Below are 26499 nucleotides of genomic sequence, written 5' to 3' on the forward strand. Positions count from 1 at the left end.
CCATTCCCATTGAGCCCTATGGGGGCAGAAATGGGGATGGGGAAGGGCTATGGTGAATGGGGAATTACCGGTCCATCCAACCTTGGAATGGACCGGACCGGAAATTACTCCATTCACCATGCAGGTATTCCATGGAGTAAATAGCTCCATGGTTGCCAACCATGGAGCTATTTACTCCATGGTGTAGTCCTAACTCGGAATGAGGCCCAATCGGTTGATCAGTGAACAGGTGCATGTTCCAGCAATTCATGTATGGGTCTGTGCATGTGTTCACCACCATAAAGAGCACATCCGTATGTTCCTCTTCATGAACGACACACACACATCTCATGCATAACTCATGCAACACTTGCAGTATTCTCGTGTGGGCACCTGAGAGCCTGTCACTGGCATAGTGGACTGCTCAAAGTCGAGCTTTAGTTGCACTGTTTGGCATAGTTCCTTAAGAATGCACAGTGGATTTGAGAAGTATTTTCTGCTGAACAATTATGTGTGGGGCATTTCCAGTACAAGAGAACATGTGGAAGGGTGGTGGAAGGGTGAATGTGTGTCTAGTCTTACCCTAGTCCACTCCTTCTTGTAGACGTCTGCCTCGCCGCCCGGTTTTCATCTTGCCGGGGCGCACCCGGGACTATCATCTGCTTGCCGTTAGCCATGTTCGCTACCACTTGGCCCTCCTTGATCCACTCAGTTGGAAGTGTTCAAGCACCCTTTCCAAGTCACTCCCACCTGAGGATTCTAGTTTTGAGGTGCGCACCTCACTTTTGTTTGGATTGACCTCCCCAATTGTATGTTTTTCATAATTCATTTTGAGCTATATAAAAAGAGGTTCTAATTGGTACATATGTAATTTATGAGCATTTTGTTTCTTTTATTTTCAGCATATCAGGTTAATTAATACAACTAAAAATTGTGATCTTACAATCTATTTCCTGTAGAAACATTTTAGCCTGTACAACTAAAGACCTTTCAACAACTCCGATCTCATCATTCCTGCAGAGCAGAATTGGCCTAGGAAAGCTGGGCCACCTTTGCGCACTCTAGGAACGCGTGCTACTTGTAGACCTCCTGGGACTACTTTGGCTCTTAGATATTCTAGCATGAATCCATCACGTGGCTCCGTTCTGATGATTTATTGCGACAATGGAAGCAGCTTCACAGGAAGTTTATTAATCCTGTAAACTTTCTGTACATTTTGGCATTTTGAGGTTGATGGGTACGCCTCTAGGCCTACTAGGGTACATACGCACATGTAAATAAATAATGTTCTTTGTTTCCTCAAAATCTTTTTCTTGTTTATCATTCGTTTGAACTTTGTTATTACTCCTTTCAACTATAGGGAGAAACATGAAACATTAAATGTGTAACTATGCCACTAAGCAGCTAAACTCTCCATTTCGTTCCTACAGTCCCGTAGAGGGCCAGTAGAGAGCCAGGGGTTGGGGTGCGGGGGTGGAAGGACATGTAGGACTCTTATTGTTCGCTTTTATGTCACACCTATTCTGGATTCCTAATCTCCAGGGTATCGCGTAGTTTTAATGCTCTTTGTCGTGCAGTCGAGAAAAACCCCAGCGAGGCGATGGCCATGGTATGGGTTTAGGGAAGGCTATTCCTCTAACGTAGGACCATACTCCTATTCCTGCCCATTCCCCTTCCCTACTTCTAACAGCACATACCAGGGGAGGTGCACCTCTTCCGCCAGGTCAATCTCGGTTACTCAGTTAATTGTGCTCTAGACATTCCTAAAAGACTCCTAGGTCAGCTGCTGGGGCCCTCGTGAGATTTGGAGGCTGCAACAAAGCAGCTTCTAAAACAACTCTGATGCCCATTAGAGGGGGTAACTTGTACCTCTGTCAGCCAAAGCAAGTAAACCCGCACTTTAAGATGGTCGCCACTAAACAACCCCTCCGCCACTCCACAACCAGGTACAGCAAAGGCTGATCCAGGCTTTTATAACTAAAGTCTCCATTGGCCAGAATCCTGTTCCCTGCCAGACTGCCGAGGTCTTCTGACTTGTCTTCCCTTTGTCACCCCTAGTGTCACAGAACCCCCACTCTTCTTGGGTAATAGCCAAACGGTCCCTGTTACACAGTCTCTCTCAAAGTCCAAACTGTAGCCTCCAAATGCACTTGGCTTCACCACCCCTTCAGTTCGCTGTTTAATTCAAACAGGTCAGCACACTTGGTCTCAAAATCACTGACTCCCATCATTGTTGTCAGCCATGGAATGGGTGGAGACACAGATTTTGGCAGTTTATGCCTCCATCAGAAAGGCACCAGGAGTGTCCCCTTGCAGCATACCATAACAAGAAATTCCTTTACAAATGACTTTCAGGCTGCTGCACCTCCAGCCTCATGAAGAGGCAGGGAGACCCCAGAAGCAAATCCATGTCCTGACTATCCATAGGCAAGGTTTAGGGCTGAGCCTAGTATTCTCCTACCCCACTAAACGTGTAACATCTGAATGTCCCCTTCTGCACTGGCGAGAACCTCACACATCCAGTTAGTCTACGTAGAGAGATGTGTGCTAGATGCCTGTAGCTACATGTTACTTCATCCGAAACATGAGACAAATCATATAGCATGCGTGCCACTACCCTTTACAGATCAGGCTCCGAGGTTTAAATTCCGTTTTCTTTGTCATTCATGAGTTACGTCCGATAAGCAGATGGTTTCTGGGGCAACTGTTGGTTTTTCTAACTATACTTATTGACAAGTTTGCTAAAAGTGCATTTTATTTATTGCTTTGAAGCCAACGTTGCTGCTTGTGCTCTATACTCCTAACTGTGCAAGTGTTACTATATCCTAGATGGTACATTTTTTGCTTAGATTTGATGACATGAAGTCTATTCCCAAATCAGGGCATTTTTGGAAAACATTCTAAAACTAGACGGCCATCAGTTCCTATTAACATTCCAGCGATCATTTAACAGTTTTCAATCCTGTAGCTTTTCTGATGTTAGACTTTCTTTGGCCACCTGTGGTGTATAAATGCCATTTGCCAATGACTAGCAACACTACTTGTGTGTAATTGATGTGTAAGACAAGACTCATCTTTGTTGCAATTTCAAGGTACAGCTCGATGGGTGGGATCGGTGTTGTTCTCTCCAGGCTGATTCTGTATGAAGTGTTTACTGCGCTCTGCGCACTTGCAGACAATGTTCACAGAGTGGATCTTCTGACGCTTGTACGGAGCTCATTTCTGAACAAGGCTTAACTCACACACTGGTATGTTATCCACCTTGTGTGGGATCTCTGATGTGTGTACACAGAGTGAAGCATCCTGCAGCGCTAGGATCGCACCCTTTCGTGCAATCTCTGATGTTTTCTAAAATTTGCTGAATCTTTAAAGCGTTTCCCACATTCGGTGCACTTGTAGGGCTTCTCCCCAGTGTGGACCCTCTGGTGCATGAGCAGACGCGTCTTCTGAAAAAAGCTTTTCTCACACTCTGTGCACTGGTAGGGTTTTATCCCTATGTGCAACATCTTATGTCGCTTGAAGTTTGAGAAATCAGCAAAGTGTTTACCACACTCTGAGCAATCATAGGGCTTCTCCCCAGTATGAGTCTTCTGATGCCTGGTCATATTGGAGTACTGAGTGAAGCTTTTCTCACACTTAGTACACTTGTAGCGTCTCTCTCCTGTGTGCAGTTTTTTGTGTGTAGCTAGAGAGGTCTCATTAGCAAGGCACTTTCCGCAAATGCCACAGATAAATGCTTCCTCCTTCCTTTGGATCTGTTGAGTATGGATCACCTGATGCCTTTTCAGATTTGTGGAATGAATGAAGCTTTTCTCACATTCAGTACACTGGTATCGCTTCTCTCCTGTGTGGAGGCTCGTGTGTGCAGTTAGAGAGCTCTTGCTAGCGAGGGACTTCCCACAGATACCGCAGATAAAGGGTTCTGCCTTTGTGTGGGCCTGTTGAGTGTGGATCCGCTGATGCCTGGTCAGATATGAGGAATGAGTAAAGCTCTTGTCACACACTGTACATTTATAGCATCTCTCTATGTGGCAAGTTGTGTGTGCATTTAGAGCAGTCTTGCTAGCGAGGGACTTCCCACAGATGCTGCAGATAAATGCTTCCTCGTTTGGGTGGCTCTGCTGAGTATGGATCTCCTGATGCCTTTTTAGATTTGAGGACTGACTGAAGCTTTTATCACAATCTGCACACTTGTAGCATCCCTCACCTGTGTGGAGGCTGGTGTGTGCATTTAGAGACCTCTTGCTAGCAAGGCTCTTCCCACATATGCCACAGATAAAGGCTTCTTCCTTCTGTGGAGTATGGACTTGCTGATGCTTGGCGAGATATTGGTAATGAGTGAAGCTTTCCTCACATTCAGTACACTTGAAGGGTTTCTCTCCTGTGTGGAGGCTTGTGTGTGCAGTTAAACAGGTCTTGCTAGAGAGGCACTTACCACAGAAACCACAGGTAAATGCTCTGCCCTGTTGAGTATGAATCAGTTTATGCCTGTTTAGATTTGAAGAATGAACAAAGCATTTCTCACACTCCGTACACTTGTAGCGTCTCTCTCCTGTGTGGAGGCTTTCGTGTGCACTTAGCGATATCTCGCTAGTGAAGAACTTGCCACAGATTCTGCAAATGAATGCTTCTTCATTCATGTGGCTCTTCTGATGTGTCAGGAGTTGCGAGTGCTGGACAAACATCTGCCTGCAGTATTTGCATTCATGAGGACTTTCATGGCAACTAAGGTGCCTTTCCAAGCTCATCTGGTCTGTGAAGTTCTCCCCACATTCTGCACATTTATGTTGCTGGTCGAGCTCCTCTCCTGTAGCATCTATTTGCAGGTTCTCGGTTTTGGTTATCGGTCCATGGTCTGTTGAAAGAAGCAGAGGTTGTAGTTACTACTTCCTCACAGCGTGCAGATTAATGAAAGGTTGAGTCAGCTCTGTAGCGGGATTCACTCGCACGACAAGCAAGACGGGCCGGGCCCATGAGAGTGGATAGCGCTTAATTCGTGAGCTAGCAGCTCTGTCATTACACAGTAGGAAATTCAAATCGGACAAAATATACTTTCTGGGGTCATTGCCATTCACATATTTCTGTTGAAAATGATACATTATTACATTACACATCCAATGGAATGTGCTCCTTCCCCCTGTTCTGCAGTTTAAAAACAAAAAGTATTTAGTTCCTTAAGCAATTATAACAAATGGTGACCATAGAACAAAATGCACGAGCAACAGATAGTAGCCGGTCGTAACATCAACCATCCAGTAGGAATATGAAACAGTCGTGAGACAATACAAGATGATGAAAGAGTCCAAGAGGCTCCGCTCATATAGGTGGGAGCACGAGCCACAATTGTGCATAATGGCCTTGCTGGATAGCTGCGTTTTCTGCATACCCTTCGAAGGGAAGGAAGGAATGTTTTAGACATATCTTAAAACCATCATATTGGTAGGAAGTGGCCAACAGCCCACAAGATGGCGGCAGAAATCTGAGCCATCCAGCCCCTTCCCTTCTCATGTACAATAAAAGGTGAATGACCCTTACCAACAATTGTGCCTTACCTCAGCTTGTTAGTTGTGAAAACGGTGCTGCAACATACTGCTCGGTTATGCAGCAAAGCAGTGCCATAGCTTCGGAGGTGCCCAACGAGACTGAAAGTACTATTGGAGAAGAGGGAGGAAACCATGGTGATCAGCCCTCCCCATGAGGCGACTGAGCAGACGGGTGGAGGCGCTGTCTTGCCCAAAGGCTCTCCGCTGAGCTGGTGAGCAGGAGGAGCGAGATCAGGAACCCACCCCCCCTCCTACGGAAACCAGAGGAGTTGCAGTGTTTGCAAGTAGAGCAGAGGCTTTGGCTTGGCTTTACATTCGGAAGAGCTAGAAAAGCATGACATAGTGTGTGGTCTATGTTCAATATACTCCCTCCTCAATGGCAGACATATTTGGGTAGGCAAGTCTCCTGTGCAGCACCACTGTACCTAGTGATTCACTACAAGGACCAACCAAAAAACCCACAAAATACAGAGACTGGAAGCAATAGAGTCAAAATATAAGATGTATCTGGAGACCAACTATAATCCATAAACACCAAGTACAAGTAAACTCTGCACATTGGCTTATTAAATACTATCCCATCAAAGAAATCCATTTTGTTCTCAGATGGGAAAATAGTTGCTATGAAAACAGACAAAAAACAAGCTCCTCCCCAGCCCCAAAGTAAGGAGTAGATGCACAAAATGATCAACGCCTCATATTAGCAGAACTGGCTGCCTTACATAAAACTATGACCCGAGTGGTTTGTCGCACACAAGAGGTGCAAGGCAAAATGAAATCAATCGGCTTGGGCATGAATGAGTAATGAGTACATTGGCCGTTTGTCTCATGCTGAAGAGAGAATATCCAGGATTGAAGATCGAATGAGTGGTTGGAACATCTATAGGGTAGGCTCACTGCACTTGAAGTCACAGTGGGCGAATTAGAGGACAGAAACAGGAGCTGCAACAAAAGATTTTTTTTTAAAAATGTTATTTTTTTATTTATTAGTTGTTTTGGTCACGAGAAACTCGAGACCTTTCAACTTAATAATATACAAAATAATGACAATTGGAAAATGAAACAAATACAAGAACATCGAAAAAATAAGACAACAGTTATGCAATCATAATTAAGACAAGAAGAGAAAAAAGGCTGAAATAAAACAATTAATGTTTCCAGTCTCCTCCTCAATAATTGAGCAAGGCTCTATACAATCATTTCAAGGGTACATGCATTGCTAGTTTCAATTGATGGAGGTAATTTACAACAGCATATCTCACTGCCTTTCTCTTGGTATAAAATAATAGATCCCATAATTTCTCTGTTGTCAGATCCCGATATTCAGTAAATAGATGTTTAATATGAACACAGCGGACTAATAGTAATTCTTCACATTCAGAGCATAGATGTTTAAGAGTTTCTGCATACTGTTTACAGAATCGACAATGCAAAACAGCACCATCATTGCTACTTCTATTCAGCACATCATTTGTTAATCATAAATTCAGCCTGAATCTCATAAAGCCATCACGATGGCTTGGGCTGGGTGACCTTACCATATCATTCGCCACGTTATTATAGCATTTCAATTCAAAAGGGTATTCCAAAAATGTTTTGTAATTGGCACAAGCCATGCGAGTACATATCCAGTCGGATTCCCAAATTTTAGTTTTAGCTCTATTCGGGTTCTCCATTAACAGGATTGCATCTACTTGTGCCTTTTCTAGAATAGACTGAATTCTTAAACGCCACATTTTTGGAAAGTTATCCAATGAATTCAGTAGATAAGTAGAGATAATGTTAGTAATTCCTTTTGTCAGTTGATTCAATAAACATTTACGATACAGTGCACATAATTTCCATTTATAAATTGCATAAACCGAGATTAGGCCCAGTTCATATCTCAAGAGTGAAAGCGGTTGAGAATTAGGCAAATTAAACACCTGCTTCCAGCAACGACCTTCTCTGAAGGCCTAATAAGAATAAGTCATTATTTTTTGGGTCTCGGCACCATACAGAATAACAGGAATAACTTTTAGTTTAAAATAGGTAATTGTCGGTAAAATTGAGAATTTACAGTATCTGGCCTTAATAATGCGGGCTTGCGAGATAGACATTTGCAATTTAAGCAGCCCTTGTTTGTTATACTGGTCATGCGCACGCTCATTAGATATAATCATGCCCAGATACACATAAGCATTTACAACAGAAATTTGACAATTTTGCAATGGCCATTGAAGCCGGGCTAGACTTTGATTTCTTGTACCAAATTGGATTATTTTTGTTTTGGCAATGTTAATAGTTATACCATTTGCTTGGGTATATTGATCCAAGGTACCCAGTAAGTTCCGCAAACCTTTGGGGGTGTGTGACATTAATACCATATCATCGGCATATAATAGCCACTGAATTTGCACCCCCATGATTTTTGGAGAATCAGTGATCAATTTGGCAAAGGTTTGATGAACATCTGAAATAAAGAAATTAAATAAAGCCGATGCCAGCAAGCATCCCTGTTTCAGGCCTCTAGCGGTTTCAATAGGGGCAGTTAACAATCCGCCCTTTGTTAATCTGACCTGGATCGTAGTATTTGTATGCAATTGAATGATCCATTTCAGAATCTCCCATGGGCAGTTGTTAGCGTTAGCCGATTTTTTTATACAAGAGCTCTCTGGGGACAGCATCAAAAGCCATTTTAAAATCAATAAATGCAAAATACAGGGGCTGTTTGCACTGGTAGGCTTTCTGAATGATGCTTGAAAGAGTAATGATATTAACTGCAGTGCCTATACCCTGTAAGAACCCTGTCTGGAAGGGATCTCGGAGATTCCTACAGTTCAGCCAAGTATTAAATACATTTAACAGCAGCCTGGCAAACAATTTGCCCGGGCAGTCCAGTAATGCTATTGGTCTGTAGGACCTGGGAACCTCTCGATCACCCTTTTTGAAAATAGGGAAGATGATGGACTTTTTCCAAGTCTCGGGAATGAAGCCAGATTTAAAGACTTGAGCAAAAATACGATATAGAATTCCTGGCCACTCATTGACATACATTCTTAGCATAGCATTATGTAGTCCATCAGAACCTACCGCTCGAGAAGTGCTCAGTTTTGTGATGCAGAGTTTTATGTCATCGATGTCAAATATAAAACCATGGTCGGCTATATCTGAATGCAGACATAGTCGCATATCAGGGAAGGGTGAAAGATATAAGTTTTGAAAATACATCTGCCATGTTTCAGCCGATATCGAATTAGTCTGGGTAACGATTTGGGGGTTGTCTGAGGTATGATTAAGCAGGGCCCAAATGCCGGCAGTAGATTTGGTTACAAGTTGCTTCAGCATGGCCGCCGCGTCCAATTCATATTGCTTAGCTCTTCTATTTTTAAGCCACTTTTTGTATTTCTGCTTTAATGATCTAATTTTGATTGCAGAGTCTACCGTAAACGACTTCCTTAACTGTCGAATTTCACGTCTTAGCCCAGCTTTTTTATACTTAATATCAGAATCAAAAAAATGGATATGTTGTTGCTTAATTAAACCGTTACCACTGTCAATTCGTTTAAACATCTGCATGGCAAGTGTATAATCTTTTTCCATCAAACCAGGGCTTTGATACATTTTTTCAAGATTTTGGTCCAGGCTGTGTAATTTTGCTCGGTTCCATTTCAGTCTATTACCCCCGTTGTTAACTACAACGTCTGATATGTTTGCATTCATTGACAGCATTGATTGGGGCTTTCTGATCTGAAATGATAACATAATCTTGTTATGGTTGCTCAGATCGGTCTGTATCACCTCCAGCTTTTGCACGCAATTAAATACCTTTGCATTGATGTCATAATCTATTATGGCATGCTGAGCGCCTCTTTCCCAAGTTGCCTGAGCGGGGGTGTCACCCCTCACATTGCTGTTTATCATGAGAAAGTTGCACTCCGCCATAATTGTAGACCAAGTCAACTCATCCCGTTAATTCCACATCTGGTATGAGATGGAGATTAAGGTCACCTAAGATTATAATATACATCAAACCGGCCTCTAGAGCTAAGAAATCTAATATTTTCACAAGCTGATCAAAAAACTCTTCAGATTTTAACGTGTTGGAGCACCAATAAATATTTACTATTGCTCATTTTTGATGACTGGTAAATAATTTAACCACTTGAAAGGATGATGAGGGAGACTGACAGAGTTTCAGTTGGAAACCACTTGTTTCTTTGACTGCTAACAATAATCCTCCTTTAGGTCTACCTAGAAAACCTTTTTTTGCTGGTATAAACAAAATTACATGTGAGTCCCAGATAGGAGGCGATAAAAGCCAAGTTTCCTGGAGGGCTGTAATATCGATATCAATCAGTTCCCCAGTGGAAATGGAATTGAGGCGACGATGCCCTCTAGTATTCCAGGAAATCACACTTAAGGCTTTCATATCTATGCATAGTTATGCAGGCCTTATTTGATCTGAAAAACCTTGCTGGGGTAGATTATTACTAGTCGATGTAAAAATTCGGGACATATGGCCTTGCAACATAGGAGGATCAAATTGGGTTTCTTGTGTTAGACTAAATCCCAAATCAAATAAGAACATTCTAGCCTGCCAAAATGTCTCTGCCACCAGGGATGATCGTATATATAACCGGGCCGAGGACAAATCAGTGTGGTTTATAAATTCAATCTGCTATCCACCGATGATATAGCGCATAAGGCCGGAATTTCCGCACAGATCTTGAGAACACTGGACCGGTTTAAATCATATGTTTTAAATGGCGTGTCCCGGCACTTAATAATAAAGCGATGGTAAGTCTGATCTTTTTTTTTCCTTATTCTGAGTAGATCGATCTCTCGTCTGGCTTGGCAATCTTGCTGGGGACCGTGCCCACCTCTCCTGATGGCTAGAAGAGGCTGCTTGGGGCCCCTTTAGTAAGGGCATACGTGAGGGAAACCCTTTTTCCGTCATAACATTTTGGTTAATGGCCTTTGACTGCTGGACATAGGCTTCAATTGACGCTTTGATTTCATCCTGTATCTCCTGTCTTGAGACTGGCACCAGATTTAAGATTGGGGCCGGGAGCGTTTGCAACGCGTGATGTTCATGATTTTCAACGGGATTTACTTTGGAATTCAGTGCTAAATACGCTTCAACCGAAGCCCTAATCTCTTCTTGTAAATTATTTGTATGGCAGTCAGCTTTCTGAGCAGCTTCGGTAGTTGAGGCAATCTGCACTGAGAGATCATTCATATTTATGTTTTGCACAGTATTAGATTTAGTGTAGATTGCTCACCCATTGGTATCTGCAATGATTGACTAGGCCGATGTTTTAAATAAGATTCAATTGAGCTTTGGATCTGTTTCTGAATCGCTGCCAGTACAGGCATGCCCGGAGCAATGGGTTCTTGTTTATGGGGCTCAGTTACGGCCATCGCAGTCACAGCAGAAGACATTGGTGGAGTTGCCTCCGACAAGTTTGTCCGAGAGGCTCGCTGATTTTCACTGCTTATCTGCGCCAAATTATCTAATGGTTTGTGTGGCAGCTCTGGAACAACCCTCTGCTCTAGAACCTGCGCGTGAGCGCTTGACTTGGAAGGAATTATACAAGACTGATCTATATGCGTATCCATTAAATTCTTCCGTTTAATTCCGGTGGGCAACTTTGAGCTAGGTATCTGAGATTTAGCTACTAGCACTTTTCGTTTTTTACTTGCTCGTGAGCTGCTGGATTTAGAAGCTACCGTACTAAATACTTCAAATATATTTGGGGTATCTTGGGGTTGCAGAGTCTGATCTTTCTTAGTCTGTAACGTGGTCGCAGGAGTAGCGATAACTGTAGAACATGTAGAGGCCACTAATGAGGCAGATGTTGAGATCTCTGCCACCTTATGAGAATTGGCAATATGATTGGCCTCCCCTGCGATGGTTAAGTTGGGCGTTGTACTTAGCTCTACAGCCATTAAGCCGTGCTCGTTCGGCTCAATGGTCGGCTGCATGGGCAAAGAGGAAATGCAATCGGTCTCAAGTGTTTGCGTGAAAGCTGAATGTAAAACTTTGTCATTATTCATCTTAGGGATTTGCGGGACCAACTTGGATTGACACTCAAAGTGTTTATTAGAAGTAGTTGCTCAATATAGGCGGTCTGTTTGGTAACTTTCAAGTCCAAGACTTCATATAGCTTCGCAACAGCCAGTAAAGCCGTATTCATGGCCGCAAGAGTGTTATTCAAGGCCGGAGCCTCTGGAAAAGAACTCCTGTCTTTATAGACAGGATTTAAAAAGAAATCGGAGACCCGTGCACCCTGGTCAAACGTGGTTGCCTCGGTGTAGGTGCTATAAATGAGACTGATTCATCAACAGATTCAATAGCAGGGTTTACATAATTTGTAGGTGGTCTTCACCCTGGGGCAGCACAGGCGATAGGGCTTCTATATTTGTACTGGAGCAACTTTTGTCACCTGCTTCAAGCTGAATTAGGTCACCAGTGTTTGAGCAGATATATAACACTTCATTGGTTTCTTCCTCAGTTTTATTTGTGAGGTTCATATGTTCAATGTCCTCCTCTTCAATTTCCCCTATCATTGTCAAGTGCGCATGAGCTTCCCTCAATTTTTGTTGAGCTAGAACAGAGCATAGAACAGGTTGTGGCATTTTATCACCCAGTAAGTCAGATGATAGTGTTCGCGAGAGACAGGTGGCCATTATGTTGGTGTCTGCAGGAGCACCATTCGAATTGCTTTCAACATTTGTGGGTCCTGGTGCATTTGACTGTGAGGGGTCAGAACTCCTGTTACAAGGTGGCTGATCTACCAGACTTGCCATTGAAGGGACAGGCTGGGCGGAATAAAACACACAATCAACATTGCCCTCTCCCTCACGAACTGCTCTTCCGCTGGGCATAATCTAATATCACTAGACACTGAATCTGAACGCTTAGAAATTGGCACGACCAGCACTCGGAAGTAAAGTTGTTAAACGACTCTGTAAGAGTGCTTTTCTAGATGTATTGTCGCGACCTTAACCATCCAGTTTTGCTCGCAACTCTAAAATGGGTTGCATACTGGTGGTCAGAGTGTAATGGGTCATTCAACAACTGGCCCAATGCAATAAGTTACAGTAAATAAACAACTAAATAAAGGAGCAAATACATAATTCAATTACTCAGTTCAAATAGGTTTCAACTGTTGCTATTACTCAAGTAGCATGAACCTGGGTAAAACGAGAAATGGAATACCGCCTCACACACCAGCAGCAACACAGTAATAAATAATATTTTGATGGTGGAAAATAACATAGCATGAGATACCACAAAATTAAATGAGAATGTAATGCGTAATGGAAGCGTTTGGAAGGGATCAAAGAGGGAGGACCTCCGCAGTCTCCCAACCAGTATTCGCGCCACTTGCGCCAAACAGCTGCACAACAGCCAGTGACCTTGACCTCGATGGGCTTAACGCTGCAAGGGTGATTGAGTCTGCCTTTTGAAGATGAGAAAAGTCATGTGTTCTGTCACGTGACTTCTAGCAGGCTCTGCCTCCTCCAGGAAGCAAGCCACGCTCGGCAAGAGCCCCTCTCAGCTCGCAGTGCCAAGCAGCTGATCACAGGTAAAAACGTTTATTTTTGAGCACACAATGCAGTTCTCCTTGATCCTCCAACACAAATAAGAATTTTTGGAATGTCTGGGAATACAGAGGGAACAGATCCAGTGAGCTGGATTGTTAACTAGCTCTCAACAGCAGTAAGGATTACATTCTTGTCGCCACTGGAGCACCAAAGAGTGCTTTGAATCGGATTGAGGGAAAACATCCGGGGATCTGGTCCTAGATCCCCAACACTCTGTCTCTTGCGCTGCCACCAAGTGGTTCAGATTTTGGATACCTTCACAAAAAGGAAAGACATATTGATGTACTAAGGTCAGCCCATTTAGATATCACAAGACTTTTCAAAACAAGCAATAAGTTAAAGGAAACGATTTCTCAGCCTTTGCCCAGAACTGCATTGTAGAGGTATGCGCTATGGCCTTTTGGCGCTGGTGATTTTGACCCAAACGGAGCATCAACATTCTTCAATCATCCTGCTTAGTTGCCACAGTCTCTTTCAGAGACTTTAATGAACACTGGCTCCCCCCATCACCGAGCCAGGAAATTCTCCCCACACAGAGGCACAAGTTCTTAAAGCCCAAATTCCACAACTCAGATGTGGAAGGCAGGATGTCCCACATCCACCACAAGGCCTAGATCTGGGTCTTTAGACACGGTCATTGCACTCTGAGTAATTAAAGAACAAGACAAATCTAGATCACCGCAAAAGTCCCACACCCCGCGGAAAGTGAGAGGCACAACTTAAATCCATAACTCACCCACCATATCTCCATACTACGCTTACCGCTTCGTGACTATCAAGTAATCCGTAATGTGTTATATATCATTCATTGTATGGGATGGGCTGGCGGTGACAGTTGATCTAGAGCTTGCTGGTTCCCATCAGACCCCCATCCGGAAGCAACAATTTATCTTATCTGCGTGGATAGCTTCAGGTAGTTACTGTTGGTTACTGTATGCATATAGGGATCAGGAAGGTAACTGATTACTGTGAAGCCCTCCTATTACTGTACACTGTTAGAGTTATAGGAGGTATGCCAACCTCCCCATTCGAATGGGTTGTCCTCCCACATATTTCCAATATCCAGCTTTGCTGCTTCGGAATTTTATTTTTCAGCAGGGGGTGCTGTGCGTCGGTGCCTGTCGACTCGATGTCCCTCAAAGGCCTCAGTCTTGATGTCGACGTCACCGCAGGTATATGTAGCACGCAGAGCGCCCGTTGGCTTCAGTTCAGTTTTTCCGCGCTTCCAGTACGCTTCATTCCTCGAGAGGAAAATCGTCAATAATTTCTTTGAGTAAATTCTTTAATTCTTCGAGTGAATTCATAAATAATGGCTTCATCTTCGGTGTCTTCCACTCCCAAGTCGGGTTTCAAGAAATGATGTGACTACGGTGCGAAGATGTCCCTTTATGGACCACCATAGGATCTGTCTGTGGTGTATGGGGTTGGCTCATTCTTCATCGGAGTGTGAGAACTGCCTGTCCATGATGGCCAAAACCCTGAGAGAGCGTAGAGGGGTGCTTGCGGCAGGTAGGACCCAAAAATCTCCTTCGAATGTCCAAAAAACAAAAAACTTTGCACAAGTCGAAAACAGTTTCTCCTCATCGCAAGAAGAACCGATCACGTAGTGGTACGCACCACTCGTCTCCTAGACACGGAAAGAAATAGTGCTATAGATCGCCATCTTCCTCGTCTACAAGTTCATCACCGGAACGGGTCGTTTGCCCCACTAAATCTGCCTCACAGGGCCAGTGGGAAGAGTTTAGATTAAAAATGTTGAAGGTGTTCGAGAACGCAGCCTTGTCCCCCTCGACTACACCCAAAAGCCATGCTCCGGTTGAAAGACACCACAAGTACAAATGCTGTGCGTTTTCGGTATTGGTAGGCAAGACTCCTCGAGAGCGGTTGAAGGATCCCTTGAGTCGAAAAAAAGTCCCCCCCCCCCCCCGAGGACGGAGTCATCAACGCCATAAAACCCGACATCGACACCTTCAGGGTCGAAAGGTGCGTCATTGACGCAATCGTCATCGATAATTTATGAGAAGCCATCTACGCTTCGAGCGTCGACCTCCTCGACGCCACACGTGTCGAAGCCATCAACAGTCTCAATGATTTTGGCTCCTTTGACCACTAATATAATGACATCTACTACAATGGAGAAAATATATACTTCTTTGCCCAAGTCTGATTATTTCAAGTCCCTTTATGAGGATGCAGAGAAATCTTCTGATGAATCCAGATGTTTTGTTTTACAGTATGGAACACCATCAGTGCCTGAGGCATTAATTTCAGAGGATTCTAGAATGAAAAAACATACAAGAATGCCTGCATGATGCCAGTGGGTTAGAGACCTCGCCAGAGGTTGAGTTCGGCAGGGCAGACCCCGGTGACCACGCAGAAGTGACATACAGGCAATTGATGTCAACAGTTATGGCGTAAATAGGTTGGTCGAGACCAACTCCAGTCTTTGAGCAAGACTATTTAACTGACATTTTGGAAAGGGAACCACAAGAGGGCCCAACTGTGCCTTTCCATCAAGCCTTACACAAAGGCGTGTTGCTACGAACTGGGAGGCACCAAAGGTTATTCCGGCTGTCAACAAGTTAACTTCAAAATACAGAGTTTCAAGCTCTGATCCATTTTACTTGTCCAAACACCAGAGAGTCTGGTGGTTCAAGCTGCCACCTCCACCAGTAGGCAGAATGCCTATCCTACAATCCCTCCGGAGAGGGATGACAAGCATTACGACGCCCTGGCCCAAAAGATGTTTTTTTCTGCTGCGAGTATGGCCTTGAAATCGGCTAATGCTATGTGCATGTTAGCAAGGTTTACTCACCCCCTTTGGGAGTGCATTTCCACGGCGGCTGACCATATCCCTGAAGGGGAAGAGCGAGATGGATTTTTAAACATTGTCAAGGATGAGAAAGATGCGATGTGCGAATCCCTCCAGACTGGTCTAGACTCTGCCGACAGTATCAGCCGAGCTATGGCGGCAAGTACAGTGATGCGCAGATTTGCCTGGTTGAGAAAGTCAGGATATGCCCCAGATGTAAAATCAACATGCCCTTTGACGGCACTCATTTATTCGGAAGCAAGGCTGATGAGAGTTTGGAGAAGTTGCAAACTTCTAAGGCAGCAGCCAAATCCCTTGATGCTGCAATCAGACAACCTCCAAACCGCCCCACGGGTACACCCAGGAGGGGTAGGTCCTTTCATCACTAATCCACATTTGGAAGGGGCCGAGGACAGCCAGCTAAAAAAGGACAAACAAGATTCCTCTGCGGTGGACGGGGACGAAGTACTAAGACTGCAACAGCAGTGACTACCTTACCTTCAGCCACTGCGTCAGCCGCCCCAAAACCTCTCTGAGGTTGTGATTCACAAGACTGTAGTGGAAGGCAGACTGTCACAGTATCTGACAGAATGGCAGGCTATTACTTCAGATGCATGGGCTTTGGAAACATTTGCCCAAGGTTACTGCCTACCTTTTCTGCAAAAACCTCAGAGTCATCCACCAGGGAACAACTCTTTGAAAGTTCCAGATCCGCTCCTTATCCAGGAGATATTAACCCTGCTAAAGAAAGGTGCTATAGAACCAGTACCTGTAGCGGAGAGGAACAAGGGCTGTTACTCCCCTTATTTTCTAATCCCCAAAAAGAACAGAGGATTGAGACCCATCTTGGACTTAAGAGACTTCAACAAGTTCCTCAGGAAGGACACGTTCCAGATGGTAACCCTTTCTCAGATCCTTCAGGCCCTCCAGCTTCAGGATTGGATAGTATCATTGTACCTTCAGGATGCTTACTTTCATGTGCCGATCCATCACAAGCACAGACAGTACCTGAGGTTCGCCACTGGTGGTTCTCATTATCAGTTTCGAGTTCTGCCATTTGGGCTGACCTCCGCCCCAAGGGTGTTCACCAAAGTGATGGCGGTTGTGGCAGAAAATCTCAGGAGAGGGAGAATTCACGTTCACCCCTACCTAGATGATTGGCTGATCAGGGCCAGTTCCCCAGACCAGGCCTTAGAACATCTCAGCTATACCTGTCACTCCCTTCACAGACTGGGCTTCTCCCTCAACTTCAAGAAGTCCCACATGATACAATCACAGAGTCCAATTCATTGGGGCAGTCCTGGATGCATCCCTGGTAAAAGCCTTGCCATCAGTGGTGAGGGCTCAAGACATTCTGCAGATGCTGACCAAATCCAGAATGCCCAGCGTTTACCGGCCTTCGATTTTCTGAGGTTACTCAGCCTCATGGCATCCTGCATTTTTCTAGTGCCGGAGGCTCGCCTGAGAATGAGTTCTCTCCAATGGGCTCTCAGGACTCGGTGGGCCCAATTCTCAGGAAGGATGGCAGACCTACTACAAATCCCAAGCAGAGTCTCACCGGACCTTCATTCGGGGGCCTCTAGGGAGAACATCTTGAAAGGAGAACCATTTTGGCAACCATGGCCGGAGATAACAGTAGTGACGGATGCCTCACTCAAGGGCTGGGGAGCCCATACCAACGATCTTACAATCAGCGGTCGTTGGCCTCCATCAGAGTCCAAACTACTTATCAACCTTTTAGAGCGGAGGGCAATCAGACTACCGCTGAAGGCCTTTCTGCCATCTGTATGGGGAAAGAATGTCCTGATAATGACGGACAACACAGTGGCCATGTACTACCTCAACAAGAGAGGAGGTGTAGGGTCACTACCACTGTGCAGAGGGGCAATGCAGCTCTGGTTCTGGGCAATACAAGAAGGAATCTCTCTGTCAGCAGTTCACCTAGCCGGAGCGAAGATCATGACGACAGACGCTCTGAGCAGGCAGATCACAGTCTCCCACGGGTGGGAACTAGCTCAGGAAGTCCTTCGAGAGATCTTCACCCTTTGGGAACCCCTCAAGGGAATCTGTTCACGACCGGTGCCAACCGGAAGTGCAAACTGTTCTGCTCCAGGGAATTTCCCCTAAGAGGAACTCTAGGAGACGCATTTGTGGTGGACTGGGACTTTCCACTCCTGTATGCATTTCCTCCAGTCCCGTCATTCTTCACGTAATCAGGAGGTTCAGGAAATCCATGATCCTTGTGGCTCCATATTGGACCAGGAGGAGGTGGTACGCGGACCGTCTGGACATGTCCATCAGCCTTGCCATACCATCTTCCGCAAAGAGATGACCTCTTGTGAGAGGAGGGTCAGGTTCTCCATTCAGGTATCAGGAAGCTCAGCCTTCAGGCACGGTTCCTGAGAGGCTGAGATACAAGGATTGGGACCTCCCGGACAATGTAATTAAGATTTTGCTTTCGGCCAGAAGGCCAGCAACTAAATATTTGTACCGCTGCCGTTGGAATAAGTTCTGCAGCTGGTGTAGAGATAAGAATGTTGACCCATTTACATGTAATACACCAATGGCGTTATAATTTTTGTTACATCTGGCAAATCTGGGTCTCCAGATTGGTGCCATCAAGGGCTACTTAGCGCGCTTCCAATTTGTAAGCGCACTTCAGAAGAAGTTTCTTACTTTAAGATACCTTTAATAGTACAATTTCTAAAGGGTCTGACAAATGTTTTCCCTCCAATCCCTTTTCAAGTCCCAGTTTAGGATCTGAACTTAGTGTTGAGGTTTATGATGGGGGCCCCTTTTGAGCCATTACACTCCTGGCCTTTGAGACTACGAACGTTAAAAACAATCTTCTTAGTAGCAATTACATCTGCCCAAATGGTGAGAGCTACAGGCTTTATCCTGCAACCCTCCTTACACAGTCCTTTACAAAGATAAAGTGGTGCTGAAGGTGGAATCCACTTTTCTACCCAAAATTGTCTCTGAGTTTCTTCTCACACAAAAGATAACTTTACCATCTGTTTACCCTCATCCACATCCTGGGAAGGAAGAGGAAAGACTTCACAGGCTTGACCCTAGACGTGCACTGACCTTTTACATATCTAGAATGACAAAGTTAAGACAGGATGACCAATTATTCATGGGCTATTCAGGTCACAAACTGGGTATGGCTATTACCAAACAAACACTAGCCAGGTGGATTATATTGGCAATATCAGAATGCTACAAACTGGCGGAATAAGATCCTCCAGAAGGCGTACGGGCTCATTCGACAAGTGGCATGGCAACTTCCTCTGCTTTACAGAGGGGAGTACCAATAAAGGAAATATGTGCGGCTGCCACATGGTCGTCTGTACACCTTCACTAAACGTTACAGTTTAGACTCTTCCTCTGGTCAGGAAACTGCATTTGGCAAAGCAGTGTTGCATTCCGTGCACACACATCCATGAAAACTATTCAAATGTCATATACAATTCTGACTCCCTCCTCCAAATTCTATGAACTGCTTTGGGAGTGTATCAAAGATAAGGAATACGTGGGAGGACACAATCCATTCGAAGAACATGTTACTTACCAACTGGTAACATTCTTTCGACTGGATGTTCCTCCCACGTATTCCTTATCTTTGGCATTTCCAATATCCAGCTTTGCTGCTTCGGGAAACTTTTTTCAGCTAGGGGCGCCGTGCAGCCATGCCTGTCGACTCGATGTCCCTCAGAGGCCTCCCTATGGAAAATCCCTAATGTGCGTTTCAGTATTAGGCTACAGATGACTCCCTAAGAAGCTTGCTCTACACTTTCTCATGGCCTTCCCATCTTTCCCTACTGTAGCCAGTTGTTAGCTTCCTTAGGAGAACAGAAAAGTGCCTTGCACTTGCTCAGTTGGATTCAGGCTGGCTTACTCATGCCCCGGCTTACCGCTCCTCTCCTATTACCATCTCGCCTATCCTCTTACTCCTCCTACAAACCCGCTGTCCCTCTGTTTGCGGCGTCTGCTCTTTGATGTTGCCTCTCCTCCTGCCACTCCACCTACCTCCTCGCTCACCGGCAAAAAACGAAGTGCCAGCTCTTAAAGTAGTATCACGGATGACACACAAATCACTTCTGAGACTCGTAAAAGGTCAATGTGTTATTAAAACTTTTTTGTGCCTTAAGGCCGTCCCACACTTTCTCGACTCCAGTGGGATGCCCTCCCTAATCCGGGCTTCCTTTACCCCAGGGTAGTACTATTGATGGATAATCCCTAATGTGCATTTCAGTATTAGGCTACGGATGACTCCTAAGAAGCTTGCTCTACACTTCTTCATGGCCGTCCCTTCTGTATCCAGTTGGAACATTGCACTTGCTCAGTTGGATTCAGGCTGGCGTACTCAAGCCCAGGCTTACTGCTCCTCTCCTAGTATTACCATCTCCCCTCTCCTCTTACTCCTCCTACTAATCCTCTGTCCCTCTTTGATGTTGCCTCTCCTCCCTCCGCCACTCCACCTGCCTTTGCCACTCCACCTGCTGCCTCCTGCGCTTCACTTCGCTTATCCACTACTATGCCCTCCAAACAATACTCAAACACATGTGTTCTCTACTCTAGCCTTTCTATACACTCGGCACACAAACACTCACATCACTCTGGAGTAACTTTACACTCACTACCAATACCTCACATTTTCAAACAACTGCCTCCACACTCCAACGCTTCCTCCTGCTAGTCTCTTGGTCGTTCTCTTTCCCATCTCTGGACCTCGCCATTGCAACCCACACCTCCCCGTTTCCTGGTTCAATCTCCCTTCCTTGCTGTAGATTGCCACTGTTCTAAAACAAATGATCTGGCTCCTTCCCCAGCAAGGTAAAGTCTTAACAGTGCTTTTAGTCCCACCCGGTTCTCTTACGTGTAGGCTCGCTGCTTGGTTCTACTAGTGGGGGTGCCATTTCGGTGCCCAAGTTTGTATGGTCCAACTTGGTGAATTTAGGGGGCTTGTACCCTACTTCCATGGTGGTCTAGGGCACGTTTGTCCAATGTCATATCATTATCACTCAAGCTTCCTTTTCGCTAGCTTTCCACAGTGCTCTTGCTCCTTGATTCATGATACCACTGTTCTCTCGTTCCATCAGCGTGCGGCTCAGCTCTTGGCGGCGTCTGGGATTTGCTATAGTGGTCAGCTGCAGCAAAAGTTCCTGGACTGCATGGAGTGCAGGATAGTGTGAGAAACCAGAAGGTATCTCATCGACTAGTCCCCTGGGATCTGTCATTCAGGTGACCAGAACACAGCCATCACTTTTGGATCCAGTTCCTGGGGGTGGACCAGTGCAGGAGGATCACCTGGGTGAGGGGTCTTCAGGGAGTGGGACACGGGATGGTGAGACGCGGTATCCCCTCCCCTGTAACACCTTTACCCTATTGTTAGGAAAGATTTCATAATTGTATGTAATTTTCTCTCCATGTGTCAACCCCCAAACTTTTTGCTGCTGTTTTACACCCTGATCTAGACTTTGCCAGAGAAGCGCAGCCTTCCGCCGCACTATTCCGGGCTTTCGCTCAATTCTTATAGGGAAACTGACATGCCCTTAAGCCAGTCAGTACAGGGAGACTCTGTTTCCCTTAGTCCTTTCCTCATGTTGCAGCTTTTGTGCAACATGAAACAAGAGTGCACTGTAACTTACTTTACCGCGCTCTTGGGTCTTTAGTCATTCCAAAGGCCCTAGCCACTCTCGCTGGACTTATTATGAACTGTGCAAATGTGTCACGGACAGGACTGGTGGCAGCTATCATTTCTCTTGTGTTTTGAACCCTTTTTTGCCATGTTATCCACGCTTACCGTGTTTGGCACGAATAGGTGGCCTGGCTCCCAAAATGGCCATGCCACGAGGTTCTTTGTCCTGTTCGCTGACCGTCTTGCCCCTTCACCTTCCCCCAGGTCGGGCTGACCCGGGGCCGTCCTTATTTGGTCATGCACTTTCCTGCGAAACCCCAAAGCTTTTGCGGGCTTCTGCATGCCTTGTGTGTGGCTCCAGGATGTGGGCTGGGATGTCTGTTCCCAATACACATGCTGGGTGCCAGAGAGTCTAGAATGTCCTGAATGCCTGGGACCACCGTGGTCCGTGATAGGTCCACGTATGGTGCGAGTGTTTGTGAGCAGATCTCCCATTGGGTCCTCTCCGTTTTGGCGCAAAGGGAACTTTGGATAAGAGGAGGCTGAAAACACCACTACCATGTCGATCTCCTGAGTTCACACCGAACAAGGGATAAGGAGCCAAGTATCTTGCAACAAGAAGCTGAGTCGTGGAACCGCTGGTGACCCGCTGAAGGTTTGGCACCCTGAGCCGCTGTCGTCCTGTGAGGCCCCTCTGCATCAGATCGTCCTAGAAGGTCTGCCAAAGCGCTTCGACCCATTGGAATAGTGGGATCAACTATTCCCGGCACCTTCATCAAACCCTTCAAGTAAGCTTCTTCGGAAGTGTCCCTGGGCCATCCAGTGGGCTGACCAGCTTACGCAGGACGCTTTGCTCTGTCACCACCGCCATTTTGGGGAAGCCCTCGAAACTTGGTCTACTGCTTGCTCTGCGTCCACAGCACCCTCACACCGAATTTCGTACACTTGGCATTCCCAGGTCTGAAGTGAGACGAGTGCGCCCGGACCAGAGTAAACGCGGTTGCCGTGTTCCCCTTCTGCGGTAACAACCTGTGCACGTCCACTGCATTTGGGACACCCTTGACCCTGTATCCTGCTACACAGAATCTAACAGTGTCGAGACGTCCTGATGATCGCAGCTGAACCAGCCAGCATCGTGAACTGAACTGGAGAAGTCTGGGTCTGCCTGCGTCAGGGACCGGTGAGTAGTCCATACCCCAACCGGTGGCCCCTCGCGCAGGACCCATTTTCTTTTCTACCGCTGTTGCGAAATAGCGACTCTATCCCGCACTCTCACCGTGCCTCTGCCCACAAGTTGAGGCCTTGCTTGAGTAGTGGGGACTTGTTCTGCATCGCTTCATTCACCTTCCTGAACTGCCCGATATCCTTGAAGAGGCACTCTTTTGTCCATTGGCACCAGCGCGTGCAGGTACTTTTGAGCATAAGGCTCCTCTCTTCGTAGGGCTCGGACTTCCTCCTAATTAGGTGTATTTCGGATGTCGAACTGGGCCTAATGATTACTTGCACTGCCTGTTTTCCTCCCCATCTAGGTGGTCTACATATTACATGCTCCTAACTCCTTAGACCTCTCGGTCTTGTATATATATATTGTATTGATTGTGATGTGTTGGTTTACTTTAGTATTATTGCGATTCTTTGCTATGGTCGATGTTACAAAGGCCTTGTGATAAATGTGTCTATATTTTTAATATAACAGCTGTCTGGAGTAATTTTGTAAGTGTCCTTGCTTTGTGTGCTCATTGAGGTCATTCAGTCACCCTCACCCCTCTTGAGACTTAGTCTTGACCGCCGCCATCGCTACCCTGATTGGTCTGGCTTGTCCAGAGGTTACCCTGTTCCAAGAAACTAGGCTGGCCTTCTGAACCTCGATCCCTCCAGGTCCGAGTTCAGAAATCCATCTTAACACCTATCCTATCAGGTAGGATATTTAGGAAGTCAACCCCTCACCCCCCCTCACCTTACAACACAAACACTTTCTCAAGGACAGCATGCTATGAGAGAAAACAGACTAACACCTGAGACGTATACCTGATGTGTCCCAATACAATGGTCAGACAAGGTCAAGCAATTACTGAATATCACACACACCCGACTTCCACTACACTTCCCCCTCCATGGATAAAAGGTAGAGCACGGGAACACACTCCGAGCGAGGCAAATCACAAGGAAACAGCAGTTCCAAGATGGCAATTTAACAAGAGGAGAAAGACAGTGAAACAGAAGGTGATTGCAAGAAGGGAAGTTCCCTTGACCTTTTCGACTAGGAACCGTTACTTTCATGAAACCTTGAGAATAGAAAACGTAGGACCAGCAAGCCATGCTGAAAAATCCTGTATTGTGTGGCAAAGGTACCAGGGGCTCTCCCGCGTAGGTAATCAAGACGGGGAGAATCGCCAGCTGCCGTGGGTACTGTCCTTGCCTCCAAAAACAAAGATGCATCAGTGAAATCAACACAGCCGGTGAGTTGGGGAGACCAATACAGAACCGGTCTGTGTTGAAGCCAATGTTGCAAGCGGCTGAAATAAACAGTGTTTGAATCGCATGTGATAACCAACGTGAGAGTGAAGTTGAACGGCAGACAAGTGATTGAACTTTGAAACCAAGATACAATACCTTTGACAGAGTGGTCCGGTACCTCTTGTGTGCTAAATTGAAGGTTTGTGTAAGGTATACAGCTGAGAGTTGACAAAAGTGAAAGAGTGGCAAAGGATTGTGAATCGAAGTGGTCCTGCGGCGGGTCAAGCAAAATCCTGCGCACAGTTGAAAGTCTTCAATGGTGATAAAGTTTTTAACGAAGTAGATAAAGTTGGTCCGAGCCTGGCAGAGGGAGAGCAATTGAAAGCTTTGGGTTAAAGCAAGTGTGTGTTATCGGTCCGAGCCCAGCAGAGGGAGAATGATTGAAGATTTGATGTCAAAGTGAATCACCTGCAAAATTAGATAGTGAAAATCCTAAGAAAATTATTTAAAGTGCATATGAGTCCGGCGCAGGGGTATCCGAGGTGGATAGTAAAACACCGAAGAAAATTGTGTATATGTGAAATACAAAAGGAAAGGAACTGTATTGTTTGTTGTATCAAGCCGTCTGAAAAAAGAGAGTCTGAATGGCAAAGAGACTTTGGCACAGAAGGCCATGATGTTGAAGTTTTGAACTACACCCTAGTGCTAGAGAAGCCAGAGACTGTGCTAAGCTCTAGTCTGTCGCCTTGTTCCGTGCTAAAAACGTGGGTAGAGAAAGCCTACGGTTTGAATATCCTGACATATCATTTCTTTAACACTTTTTCTTTTACATATCTTTGTTTCCCACACTCTTTGTATCTAGAGGTAAGGATTGGCAATAGGTGTATTGGTAAAAGCCCTTTTATTTTGACAATACACCACTCGGACTGTGTTATTATTATTTGATGGTTGAAGCTTGCTCCCCTCTTTAGATTTCGGATTAGATAGGTGTTTTTCAATATGTAAAGCACTCCCCACCCAAAAGTATCTGGGCGCTACAAGAATATGCAATTTCTTTTGTATGTCAAGAAGGCAGTTTCGAGAGTATTCTATCCATAACTGATAGCCAGTTGTGATTAGTCCTATCGCCGAGATATGTTGACTTTTGGCAATGCCTAATGCAGTTCGAAGTGCATTATTCTGGAGAATCTGAAGCTTATTAGTGATACATATACTGGCACCTAGGTATAGTGTATCACAGTAATCGATTTTAGACAGGATTAATGCTCTTGCCAGCGTAATGCAGCTTTCTGTAGAGTGAAAGGGTTTGCATGCATGGATCAGCTTACAGGTGTAGGCTGTTGCCGACGCATTGGCACTAACATGCTTGCGCAGGTTTAGAGATGTGTCTAAGTAGAATCCCAAGGTTTTGACCTCTTTAGCCACCTTGATGTCATTGCCATCAATATTAAAAGAAAGATAATGGTTACTCAATTTTTTCTGGTTGGAGGTAGTGGCTAGGAGCAGTAGCTCAGTCTTCTCATCATTCAGGCACAGGCCATGGGTGACCATCCGAGATATATTTTATTGATCAGGGCTAGATCTTTTTCATAATCACCTGTCAAGGGGATAAGGATCTGGGTGTCATCCGCATAGTTAGTGTAGGTGACACCCAGACGGTCTAAGTCATCAAACAATGGTTTGGCAAACACGTTATACATGGTGGGTGAGACGCAAGATCCTTGCGGGACTCCACAAGTTATCTGGATAGAATCAGCAGCGCTGATGATGAGAAAACTCTCATGGATCTGTTACTTAAGAAAGATTGGATCCATTCTGTTGCTTCGGCTGAGAAATGGGCCGCGAATGACAAGTGATTGCATAGTGCCTTATGATCAACCAAGTCAAAGGCAGCTGACAAATCCAGCAAGAGTAGGAGGGCAGATTTACCTTTATCTTTCAGGTCGTCAATCTGGATCTTCAGGTCGACCTTGAACTGTGCTCACTTGTGTCTCTCTTACTGTTGATACCCTGACTTCCTAACAACAGATTTTGCGTCTGACTACATCATGCTCTGGAAAGCAAGGAAAATACTGACCAGTTTCTAAACCTGATTAAAGTGAAAGGGTTGCGTTCAAACACATAGGCATATGGGTAAGTGGTGAAGACCGAGTCCTTCCCAGCTGCCACCGAACCCTTCAGAGGTAGGATTGGCTCTCTCCTTGACAGAGTCAGGTACTCTGCCACATACCCTCCACCCTTTTTCATGAGTTCCCTTCACCTTCACCCAGATCTTCTCCCTGTAGACTATCTGGCTTGGGATAGAAGGATAAAGAGTCTGCATTTCTCAGTTTCGTCCCGGAACTGTGTTCTACATGGAATTAAAAGGGTTGTTAGATCAGTAAGCTTGTTCATAGCCATCCAGACCAGCGAGGCATGGTCTGTAACCAGTGGGAATCGTCTCCCTGTAAGGCTACAGACCGCCCACTTGATGG

The 26499-nt window shown here is 45.4% G+C and overlaps 1 protein-coding gene across 1 annotated transcript in view; it reads right to left on the reverse strand.

Moving 5' to 3' along the window:
• Positions 1-502: 502 nt before the first annotated feature.
• LOC138565287 (zinc finger protein 665-like) overlaps positions 503-26499 on the reverse strand; it is a 124049-nt gene continuing 98052 nt past the window's right edge. The window contains exon 3 of the mRNA XM_069642968.1: positions 503-4834. Within this exon, the coding sequence (XP_069499069.1) occupies positions 3291-4834 (1544 nt within the window). The 3' untranslated portion in view covers positions 503-3290. The remainder of the gene's footprint in view (positions 4835-26499) is intronic.

Source organism: Ambystoma mexicanum, chromosome 1p (genome assembly GCF_040938575.1).
Source record: "Ambystoma mexicanum isolate Mex_15411 chromosome 1p, UKY_AmexF1_1, whole genome shotgun sequence".
NCBI lineage: Eukaryota > Metazoa > Chordata > Amphibia > Caudata > Ambystomatidae > Ambystoma > Ambystoma mexicanum.